Here is a 12,845-nt window from a genome sequence, read left to right on the forward strand (position 1 = left end):
AAACGTTAATAGTAAGTCCATAATGTATATGGATATATATTAATAAAGGATAAAATAAATAAAATGTCCATACAGTATGGGCATTCCCAGATGATGCCCTGTTAGGTTACCCCCTTATGCCCATACATGGAGATCCCCAGGCATCAAACCCAGGCCCTAACTCGCCAAGGGCCTGCTTGGCTTTACTAACTTATGCCCATATGGAGATTCCTATATTATCAATATTAAGGACATTATTAAGGATATTATGTTATCAATATTAAGGACATACCCGTATCTGGGAATGCCCATATTTGGTAATGCCCATATATGGGCATGTTTTGAGATAACATTATTGACTATCATAGTATGGTCCCATATACATCACTGGCCAGATGGCCATGAATTGGCACAACCTAGGTCGCATGTCACCCTGAGGTGTCTTACTTACTAGTAGTTATATACTGTAGCTCCTGGCAAACCAACAGTAAAAAACAAGAATGTGTCCAGAGTGTCCTCTATGCATCTGGCTAAGAAACTAATGAAAGGTTGGACGTCACCCCGATCAGCCGTGTCCAGAGCTCTGAAATACTCAGCACTTTGTTCTACGCGAATAACACTAGGCGGGTACCCAGCCTGCATGAGTAGCAGGTTCATTAGCAGCCGTGATGTACGTCCATTGCCATCTGCAAAGGGGTGAATGTATGCCAGTTTGTAGTGGGCGAGTGCTGCCAGCTCCACAGGGTGCAGCTTCTGGGCCTCCTCACCGTTGAGCCACTGGAGCAGCTCTTGCATGTGTCGGTCAACATCCCGAGAGTGAGGTGGAACATGGCGTCCTACATACACCTGGACTTTACGCAGCCTCCCTGCCTCCACGGGGTCAGCGTAGCCTAGCAATCTGCGGTGGATCTCCAGGATGTCTGTGAGCAAGATGTCTCCAGCTCTAGACAACAGGGTGCTTTTAATATATTTAATGGCTTCATCTACGCCAATGGCCTCGTTCTGCTCCTTCAGGCGCTTGCCAGGGACGGCATAGCGCGTCTCAATGATGGAGCGGACCTCTTCTAGAGTCAATGTGCTACCTTCAATGGCCACTGTGTGGTATACATGCTGGTAGTGGTTTTCCTCCATTTCCCGTCTGAGGGCAGAATTACCCTTGGGAATGGACAAAAGCCTGCGCACTTTGCTGTCGATGATACCAAAGTGACGTTGGTCAATGCCCTCCACCGTAGGGAGGGGGCGCTCTCTGCTCATCAGAGCCCTCTCATGAAAAGGTGAGATAAACGGGTATGCTTGAACAACATCCTTCTCCTCCTCCAGAATGGAACCATAAAGCTCTGTCAGGGCATCTCTCTTCCCTTGTCTTTTCATCTCCAAAGCCTTTTGCAGAGCTGCTTTCCTTTGCTTTGCTTCCACAGTCTCTGTATTAAAAGCAGAAGATGCATTCTTGGAAGTGTAGAGCTGACAGCGTAAATGCTGGCAGCGTAACCGGGCCATGCCCTGGTCTTTCAGCCCTCCAAGGACACGGCAGTTGGCAAAACGCCAGAACATTATAGCAGCAGCCATCACTGCATAAAGGTCTAATACAGGTCTAATAAACAGTCTGGAGTCTCTGTGAATCCGACATCATGTTGATGACGTCATCAGTCTTGTCCCAAGTATGGAGGGATGGCGGATCTGAGATGATGTCAGAAAGTGTGTATTTTCACAATATTTATAGAACCAAGTCAAATTAAATGTAATGCCTCAACTCCTGTACTAAGGCCCTTGTCAGGGTGGGGGGGCCCCAGTTCAATGTCCAGGACCCCCCAAATTGATACACAATTAAAAATGCACTCTGTCGAGATGGCAACTTGCGCAAAAGGACGATGATACTCAAAAGAAGAAGAGCAGAGCACGCCATGAGGGGTGCTGAACACTGGCATCACCGCTTCCAAAAAATAACTGATATATTATGATCAATGACGTCACCACTGGCATCACCAGGAATACTGGTCCCTCACTGCCTGTTAATGATGACGTTGCCAGAGATGCTGGTCCCTGATTGGGCTACGGTCTTCAACAAGAGGAGACACAGACAGACAGACAGACAGACAGACAGACAGACAGACAGACAGGTATATACATACTTTACTTACATACCCAGCCGATCGCAGTGCTTGCGCAAGTAATAATGGACCTTGATTTAAACCACTGGATTGCAAACCCAATCCGAACCGAAATGTCCATACAGTATGGGCATTCCCAGATGATGCCCTGTTAGGTTACCCCCTTATGCCCATACATGGAGATCCCCAGGCATCAAACCCAGGCCCTAACTCGCCAAGGGCCTGCTTGGCTTTACTAACTTATGCCCATATGGAGATTCCTATATTATCAATATTAAGGACATTATTAAGGATATTATGTTATCAATATTAAGGACATACCCGTATCTGGGAATGCCCATATTTGGTAATGCCCATATATGGGCATGTTTTGAGATAACATTATTGACTATCATAGTATGGTCCCATATACATCACTGGCCAGATGGCCATGAATTGGCACAACCTAGGTCGCATGTCACCCTGAGGTGTCTTACTTACTAGTAGTTATATACTGTAGCTCCTGGCAAACCAACAGTAAAAAACAAGAATGTGTCCAGAGTGTCCTCTATGCATCTGGCTAAGAAACTAATGAAAGGTTGGACGTCACCCCGATCAGCCGTGTCCAGAGCTCTGAAATACTCAGCACTTTGTTCTACGCGAATAACACTAGGCGGGTACCCAGCCTGCATGAGTAGCAGGTTCATTAGCAGCCGTGATGTACGTCCATTGCCATCTGCAAAGGGGTGAATGTATGCCAGTTTGTAGTGGGCGAGTGCTGCCAGCTCCACAGGGTGCAGCTTCTGGGCCTCCTCACCGTTGAGCCACTGGAGCAGCTCTTGCATGTGTCGGTCAACATCCCGAGAGTGAGGTGGAACATGGCGTCCTACATACACCTGGACTTTACGCAGCCTCCCTGCCTCCACGGGGTCAGCGTAGCCTAGCAATCTGCGGTGGATCTCCAGGATGTCTGTGAGCAAGATGTCTCCAGCTCTAGACAACAGGGTGCTTTTAATATATTTAATGGCTTCATCTACGCCAATGGCCTCGTTCTGCTCCTTCAGGCGCTTGCCAGGGACGGCATAGCGCGTCTCAATGATGGAGCGGACCTCTTCTAGAGTCAATGTGCTACCTTCAATGGCCACTGTGTGGTATACATGCTGGTAGTGGTTTTCCTCCATTTCCCGTCTGAGGGCAGAATTACCCTTGGGAATGGACAAAAGCCTGCGCACTTTGCTGTCGATGATACCAAAGTGACGTTGGTCAATGCCCTCCACCGTAGGGAGGGGGCGCTCTCTGCTCATCAGAGCCCTCTCATGAAAAGGTGAGATAAACGGGTATGCTTGAACAACATCCTTCTCCTCCTCCAGAATGGAACCATAAAGCTCTGTCAGGGCATCTCTCTTCCCTTGTCTTTTCATCTCCAAAGCCTTTTGCAGAGCTGCTTTCCTTTGCTTTGCTTCCACAGTCTCTGTATTAAAAGCAGAAGATGCATTCTTGGAAGTGTAGAGCTGACAGCGTAAATGCTGGCAGCGTAACCGGGCCATGCCCTGGTCTTTCAGCCCTCCAAGGACACGGCAGTTGGCAAAACGCCAGAACATTATAGCAGCAGCCATCACTGCATAAAGGTCTAATACAGGTCTAATAAACAGTCTGGAGTCTCTGTGAATCCGACATCATGTTGATGACGTCATCAGTCTTGTCCCAAGTATGGAGGGATGGCGGATCTGAGATGATGTCAGAAAGTGTGTATTTTCACAATATTTATAGAACCAAGTCAAATTAAATGTAATGCCTCAACTCCTGTACTAAGGCCCTTGTCAGGGTGGGGGGGCCCCAGTTCAATGTCCAGGACCCCCCAAATTGATACACAATTAAAAATGCACTCTGTCGAGATGGCAACTTGCGCAAAAGGACGATGATACTCAAAAGAAGAAGAGCAGAGCACGCCATGAGGGGTGCTGAACACTGGCATCACCGCTTCCAAAAAATAACTGATATATTATGATCAATGACGTCACCACTGGCATCACCAGGAATACTGGTCCCTCACTGCCTGTTAATGATGACGTTGCCAGAGATGCTGGTCCCTGATTGGGCTACGGTCTTCAACAAGAGGAGACACAGACAGACAGACAGACAGACAGACAGACAGACAGGTATATACATACTTTACTTACATACCCAGCCGATCGCAGTGCTTGCGCAAGTAATAATGGACCTTGATTTAAACCACTGGATTGCAAACCCAATCCGAACCAGGTTTTATGAAATCCACCAATCAGTTCAAGTTTTTACCTTGATAATTATTTGTGACCCTTACCCCTTTGACCTTTTCAAACCAAAAGTTAATAATCTCTTTGGGGTATAGCCTACTGATCGGTCCTAACAAGTTCCATGAAGATCCAGCCATCTGTTGTCAAGTTATTTTGCTAAAAGTCAGACAATTACTTTGACAGTGACAAAAGTTAAGCATCTCTTTGGGGAAGCCTATCGATCATTCCCTCCAAACACAAACACGTGCGCACGTACGCGCACACACACACACACACACACACACACACACACACACACACACACACACACACACACACACACACACACACACACACACACACACACACACACACACACACACACACACACACACACACACACACACACACACACACACACACACACACACACACACACACACACACACACACACAGCAAAGAGACAGGACTGATTACGATGCCCTGTCATGCATTATTACTGTGGGTAATTAGGGGCACAAGGAGCATTGTGAACACATTACATATAGCTATTGAAATGTCCAAGAGTATGATAAGTCCACCATAACAACTGACATCATGTGGAAAAAGGGGCCCTGTTATTATCCTGTTATATAAGTATAAAGATGCACCTACTGTAACTGTAACACTGCAGCAGCAGCTCAGCACGACACTTCTGCTGTTATTCACATAAAATCTTTACTCACAAACGAAACGTGTTTGAATATGGGGAAAGATTGTTGCTCCATACCCAGCATGCAAAAATTGAGCAATGTACGAGAGTTTATGGAGCTAGGAATTATGAAACCACACCAGTACAGAATTTGTTTGTTTCCTAGGGGCATGAATCATTTTTTGAGCGGTGGTCACACCGTCTCCATAGCGTGGCCGTGTGTGTATCCGTCCGTGTGTGTGTGTCTGTCTGTCTGTCTGTCTGTAGCCTGAAGTACCTTTTTTGACCACACATGTTAAGGGAGGGGCGCTGTTGTTCAGGCCACTGAGGCCAGGCACACTCACACACATTCACGCCCGCGCACGCACGCACACACACACACACACACACACACACACACACACACACACACACACACACACACACACACACACACACACACACACACACACACACACACACACACACACACACACACACACACACACACACACACACACACACACACACACACACACACACACACACACACACACACACACACACACACACACCGCTCAGTTCACACGAGTGTGATTTTTTTTTGTCTTTCAAAGAAGAAAGTCCTTAAACAAAGTCACATGGACCATGCGACAAAACTGAGCGTGCAGATGCATCACAGGCCTACAGTAAAGCATCTCAATTGCTGAGGATATTATTTGAATGAACCAGATTTGAACACATTTTCAAAACATAGTTTGCACTGCAGGGTATCGCGGATGAGGAAAATAAAGGTGCAGTTCAACTTTTATTGGTTTCTATTCTGCATGTCTTTTGATTATCCGAGTGACAGCATCTAGCACTTTGTAACTTTGTTTTGATAAGTGATTTATAAATAAAGTTGGGTTCTCTGCTAGTGTTCATCCATAATTCAGTGTTGGGGCTGTGCTATGTTAGAAACAATAGGCTGTTTGTGGCCTGCCATTAGCACAACTCAGTAATTAAGACACTGTGGTTTCCTTTGAAAATTGCTACACGTGTCTGCCGGTCATTAACATAAGCAGGTTGGCTGAGAGAAAAGTATGTTGATGGACAACAAGATTCGAATGTTAGCCTACAGTAGAAGACTATGTATTCAGCAACTGTAAGGGTCTTTGGCTGTTTATAATTGTTCAATACTACGTCAAGCGTGGCAATGCAATTATAAACAGCCAAACAGCATTTTTTTAAATTAGATTTTTGTTTCAAACTTCACTCCAGGAAAAACTAAAACAATTGTTTCTGTACTTCATTTTCTTCTTTTGATCTGAGCCAGAGTTGTCACCCCAACTCACCCTGCTCACTCGTTTCCCCTAGCTGATAAAAGAGATGTTTGTGCTCTTCATGCTCTTGAAAAAAACGTTTGTATGTTGGCATGGCAGCATTTGCCACTTGAACCCTAGCATCCCTCTTCTGGTGTGTATATGTTCGGCAACAATAGCAGATCTACAAGATATGTGAGCTTGTAGATTGGAAAGATATTTCGTGTAGATCTTGGGAATCCAGTCAACGAAGTATCATTTCTGAGCATAGTGACGACACAGGTAAGATTCGGGGGTTAACTCTGCCCATTTTTGACGCCATCTTCCTTGTTAACTATCTTTGACACATCAAGATCGTGCCAGTTTATAGTTCTAATGCTTCTTGTCTAGTCTGCAGCAAGTACTCGTGACGGTGGTGCGTAGACAGTGTACACTATCTTCCATCTCTCTTGCCGCTGCATGCGTTGTTTGATGCAATGGCAAGGATTCAGTCAAAATCACTTACCAGACAGAGTCGCACACACACTGAAGCCGGCTACTGGAAGTAGCACTTTGCATGCAAAGTTTGCGGTAGTATAGATACATCTGGCATTACATTTGAGTACTTTTTCCCCATCAATGGGTTTAAGTGGTTAGACAAAAAATAAAATAGCCCTATGGTGACCACCATCCTCACTCCATTCTGTCCCTCTGTTACAGATAGTGTTGTGTTAGAGATAAATCTGAGACGTGCCATGGCAGCCAGTGCCATGGAAACTCTTTGGAAGCCGCTGTGGAGACACCATTCCATAACAAGAGAGACCAAAATACGCATCTACAACAGCTCAATTCTCTCCATCCTCCTCTATGGAGCTGAAACTTGGCCTCTCAACAAGACCCTGTCAGACAGAATTGACGGCTTCGACACCAGAGCACTGCGCACAATAGAGGGGATAACATGGCAGGATCGAGTCTCAAACATCATACTGCGGGAGCGCACCAAACAGCCCCCCGCATCCCTTATGGCAGCTCAGCGACGGTTGCGATGGTATGGTCATATCAAAAGACTCCCCCCTGATCACCCTACATACGCTATCCTCCACTTCGATCCAAAAGCCGCTGGTTGGAAACGCCCCCGTGGTGCACCACGCACTCGCTGGATTGATGCCATCACCAGGGACCTACATCAGGTGGGCCTGTCATTGGATGATGCTGAGCCCCTAGCACTGGATCGACCCAAATGGAGAAGATTGGTGAAACTGATTGGCTCTACGCATGGCGACGTCCCCGCCGCCGAGCAAGAGACCTGATGATGATGGTTACAGATATAATCGTGAAAATGTGTGCCAAGAAACCTATGTTTCCATGTCAGTCATGCATGCTCAAACTTTTTCATGTGAAGGACCCCCCCCCCCCATCTCAAAATATTTAGTTCCAGGGACCTCCCAGAAGCAACATTTTAGTTACAAATGTTCACTAAAAAATACATATATTCAAAGATTTGCGCACATTTTCACGACTTTTCAAAAAATAGCAGATCTACAAGCTCGCAGCGCGGCACTCGGTGCCGCGCTGTGAGCTTGTATATCTGCTATTTTTCAATAGCTAAAGTTACTGGGGCCCCTCCACCTTGGGCCCTGGTAACTCAGTCCCACTTTCCTACCCCCTGTGACGCCCCTGGTGGCGGACAGGACAGAATAGGAGATGATGTTATAGTGTGCGTGTTCTAGTCTCTTCCCCATGCAGGCCCTCTCCAGGAAACATTCTGTCAAATTCCTCGGTGGAAAAGACCACGGCACACAGCTGGTCAACAAACACACTACTGCAACTGAAACATATGCTGTCATAAGGGGCAGGGGAGGCCTTAGCTATGTTTCACCAGTTTCAATTGAAACGGGCCTCAGCTACCAGGGGGCCTCCAAGAGCTAGCCAGCAAGCCTCGTTCAACTTGCAACACACATATAACACTTTTTAATAATCATATAACCTTGTTAATATAGCGCCATTTAGGTCAATGCTATAACATTATGTAGTGATATAATAATAATATATAAATAGCAGCCAGTCATTGACTATAAGTCAACTTCTGTGTGCGATTGTTGTGCGTCTACTGTGGCCTCGGTGCGCCGGCAGTGGCGCGAGGGGGGCCTCATCAATAGCTCTTGAAAGGGGCCTCCAGATTACTAAGGCCGCCCCTGATAAGGGGTACAAGGACGTACATACTGTGCAGTGCACTGGCAAAAAAAAACTGCAGCCTGCGCTTGTTCTCCATTCTGGCCAAAAGAGTGTGGTAATGTTAAACTGTGTTCTATATTTCCTTCTGTCTTTCTTTCCAGTGGTTAATTACATTTTTATTCCAATTTGCACTTAAAGTACCGTATGTAATTATTAAATTTATTTCTTTTTGCATTGCTGCTTTTGAATAGCTGTGACCTTTAGATACCTCTGCTGTAAATTAGGTTCTCTCGGAAAAACAATATTTTACAAGGACATTTAAGTCGAAATGATAGCTGTGTGACCTAATCAAAGTCATTTGATTTGGTCAACAAAACTATTTTTGTTTTACTTGGCTACAGTCTAGTAGGCTTTACTATGTCAGGCAAATGTCTAATTTAAAGGAAGTACAACATGAATTTCAAATTTTTCCTGGGCGTGTCTGAATAGCACTCTTGAAATCTGCCCTCAGCGTAGGTCACCTTTGGGCTCATTTCCGATTGGGCCCCTTCAAGAAGGGGGTGGTACTTTTTGGGAGGCTATATTCTATAGAGCATCGCAGTTGAAGCCCCACCCCGTCCTCACTCTGGTGTCGGAAGCGTTTTCCGCATTCATTTCTTCCATAGACATTTCATAAAGTATTTATTTAAACGTTTTTTAAGCCTTGGACAAAGCCACCTCGGCTGGAGAGGAATCATGCCAATATTCACATTTTTTTTAATGCAAAGATTAATTAGAAAGCTGAAAAAAAGGGCAAGGTACAAAACTGTGTACATGATTATTTTTAAAATTGCGGAAACTACACTCCCAGAATGCATTGCGAATGACAGTCTTGTTTCCTGAAATACAGCCCTTAAATCACGCTCAGTTTAGTTATCCAGGCCAGCATATGGCCTGAAATGTAGTGATTGTCATCTCTGTGGACGCTCTTATCGTCATCCTTAACATAGTGCATCATATTTGTAAAAGAAAGACGATCGCTCACGGAGTTCTGCTGAAGTGCAATAATCCGCCGGGAAGACAGGGGGCAGTAGCTACTTCCGCGGTAACCGCAAGATATGTGAAAGAATAAGCTAGACCAATCACAGACGTCGATTTCACAGGATGTACATGTTTAGCAGCATGGGAAATGCAGTTCTTCTCCGTGCGATCTTGATTAAAACGTGTTTTTACTAAAACTAGAGTGATTGCATACATACTCGGGGGTTCTACAGGAGCATATAGAACCATTTTACAACCACCAGCCTAGTGGTAAGTGTACATTTAATTGCTACGACTTTGTGGCTGATAATGAAAAACCCTATGGTAAAGATGAATGGCCAGCTTGCTTCCGACACCTCACTGCGATGCTCTATTGAGACTATGAGGTGAGCGGCGTAAAGTGGTGCTAAAATTGGAATGATACAGAGAAGATTAGCATGGTGCCATGCTAAAATTGGAACGATACAGAAAAGATTAGCATGGTGCCATGGTATCTTCTCTGTATCGTTCCAATTTTAGCCCAAAGACAGCGTCCCGTTGCCAACAAAGGGCATTTTGGTGTTGCATCTGAAACGTCTTGGAATTAGAAACAGACAGAACATGACATTTCATGGTTTCAATATCTGAGTGGTTGTTTAGGCTAAAACCTGTGTAAAACCTATATTTTTAAAAGCATGGTGGGGCCCTTTTAACTTTCTCATTAAGAACAATCAGTTTCACCAATCTTCTCCATTTCTCAGCCTCAAAGGGATGGTGGGCCTGTATCTGGAAACATGTAGCCAACACCACAACGGATAGACCCTTACCCATACTTGAGCTGTGAACTATGGAGAAGTGTTTTGGGACATCCCATTAAGGAATTCTAACAGCTAGGCCTGCAATATGTAAGCTCAGGGCAGTTTCCATCTCAAATTTCTCCCCATTGTCAAAGTACCTTGTAAATTGAAACAACAGGTTGTGATTCCTGGTAAATCGTAGTGACTATTATTACTCACATTTTATACTGACGGAACATTTACGCTAATCCTTCCACTAGTGCTGTCACTTAGCCCATTTAGGCCTGGAATTATTTTATACTTTAGCTATAGCTATAAATAGCAGATATACAAGTGCCGCGCTGCGAGCTTGTAGATCTGCTATTTTTGAAAAAAAAAATTAAGTCTTTGAACATTTGTAACTCAAATATTTGTTTCTGGGGGTCCCTGGAACAACATCTATCTATAAATGCGACAAATCTCTGTCTGTCTGTCTGTTTGTTTGTTTGTAATCCGCGTATCTCGAGAACCGTTCGTCCCACCGGCTTCAGATTCGGCACGCGCGTTCCCCGCCGCCGCGCGGAGTGCAGTGCCGGGCCTCGGCCCGACATGCGGTTTTCCCGAAGCGGCGCGAAACGTTCGGAATCTCCTTACGCGGAGCTGATTGTTAACATCAGGCTGTTCCTGAGGAAATCGGCACAATCGCTGACTCATTGTGACATCACTTCATAAAAGGCTCTGACATCACGTACGCCAGGAGTCAACAAAAAATCTCTGTGAATGTGTATGTATGTATGTGAATCTCGAGAACCCTTCTTCCCACCGGCACGCGCGTTCTCCAGATATGGGCATAAAATGAATCCCCGAATGCGGAGCTGATGTCTGACATCAGAGTTTTCCGCAACCGGTACTGTGTGTGCAGAGATCTCCATATATTGGGGTTTGCATTAAAGGGTGGGGACAAAGGCTAACAGAAGGCAAACAGATGGTCAAAACGGGTCCTATGACAACATGACAACAGGTATATTGGGGTTTGCATTAAAGGGTGGGGACAAAGGCTAACAGAAGGCAAACAGATGGTCAAAACGGGTCCTATGACAACAGGTATATTGGGGTTTGCATTAAAGGGTGGGGACAAAGGCTAACAGATGGTCAAAACGGGTCCTATGCCAGGAGTCAACAAAAAATCTCTGTGAATGTGTATGTATGTATGTGAATCTCGAGAACCGTTCTTCCCACCGGCACGCGCGTTCTCCAGATATGGGCATAAAATGAATCCCCGAATGCGGAGCTGATGTCTGACATCAGAGTTTTCCGCAACCGGTACTGTGTGTGCAGAGATCTCCATATATTGGGGTTTGCATTAAAGGGTGGGGACAAAGGCTAACAGAAGGCAAACAGATGGTCAAAACGGGTCCTATGACAACATGACAACAGGTATATTGGGGTTTGCATTAAAGGGTGGGGACAAAGGCTAACAGAAGGCAAACAGATGGTCAAAACGGGTCCTATGACAACAGGTATATTGGGGTTTGCATTAAAGGGTGGGGACAAAGGCTAACAGATGGTCAAAACGGGTCCTATGACAACAGGTATATTGGGGTTTGCATTAAAGGGTGGGGCAGGCATAAAATGGACGCAAATAGACAGATATCTCCATATATGGGCATAAAATGGACCCAGAACTATATCTGCAGTGATCTCCATATATGGACATAAAATGGACGCCGACAGACAGATACAGATATCTCCATATATGGGCATAAATGGACACAGGCAAACAGATGGTCAAAACAGGTCCTATGACAACAGGTATAATGGGGTTTGCATTAAAGGGCGGGGCATTCATTCTCTATTTACATCGTTCCCGAGTTGGCCAGGTCGCCGACTAGACGCTGGGCCGCCCGAAGGGCGGCCCAGCTTCTAGTATTTTTAAATGGGGGTCCGTGGCCAAACGGCATATTTTGAAATGGGGGTCCGTGGCCAAATACATGTAATTTTGGGGGTCCTTGACATGAAAAAGTTTGAGAACCACTGATTTAGAATCCGGTCAAAAATATTCAAAGACTTAATAGCAGATCTACAAGCTCAGTGCTGCACTGTGAGCTTGTAGGCCTACATCTGCTATTTTTAAAGGTTAAAGTGGTTAAAATCTAAAGTGACACAGATTTGCGTTCAGGCCTAAATGGGTCAATATGCCCCCCCCACCCCCCCCCCCCCACCACCACCATGTAAGGGGAGCTGAAAAACACCAGGGTGAAACAAGGGGCAGGTACAGTCGCCACTAAACCCCGCCGTACGTACAGTACACCCAGGAAACTATGTGGTCCAAAAACTTCCTTTGGGAAACAGAACAAGTCCTTATTGACAAAGACCACCTGCTGCCTTAGCAGATTCTTTCCCAGGGACTCAACCAGCCCTCCTAAAAGACTCAAACATGAATCTCTAGCACTGAGTGTAATCTCACCGAGGTTCCTATGTAGCTCTATCTAGCCTCTTTAACACATCGAATGCAGTTTCTCAGCTTATGTTGGCCTCCACCACTATAAACCTAACCTGACTTTCGCCAGATGGTGGCAGTATTGCGTTGCATTGCTTTACCATCTGGGCTCGGTCCGGCAGA

The 12,845-nt window shown here is 45.5% G+C and overlaps 2 protein-coding genes across 2 annotated transcripts; both read right to left on the minus strand.

The window, feature by feature from the left end:
* Nucleotides 1-429: 429 nt before the first annotated feature.
* LOC308306624 (protein adenylyltransferase FICD-like) lies at nt 430-1,545 on the minus strand (the record flags this gene model as incomplete). The annotated part of the gene is made up of 1 exon (XM_080751662.1): nt 430-1,545. The coding sequence occupies one exon, from the start codon at nt 1,543-1,545 to the stop codon at nt 430-432; it is 1,116 nt and encodes a 371-aa protein (XP_080607788.1).
* A 1,021-nt stretch (nt 1,546-2,566) lies between these two features.
* LOC308306626 (protein adenylyltransferase FICD-like) lies at nt 2,567-3,682 on the minus strand (the record flags this gene model as incomplete). The annotated part of the gene is made up of 1 exon (XM_080751668.1): nt 2,567-3,682. One exon carries the CDS (start codon nt 3,680-3,682, stop codon nt 2,567-2,569), a length of 1,116 nt encoding a protein of 371 aa, XP_080607794.1.
* Nucleotides 3,683-12,845: the final 9,163 nt, after the last annotated feature.

This window comes from Nannobrachium achirus, assembly GCF_963921795.1.
Source record: "Nannobrachium achirus genome assembly, chromosome: 21".
In the NCBI taxonomy this organism is placed as follows: Eukaryota; Metazoa; Chordata; class Actinopteri; order Myctophiformes; family Myctophidae; genus Nannobrachium; species Nannobrachium achirus.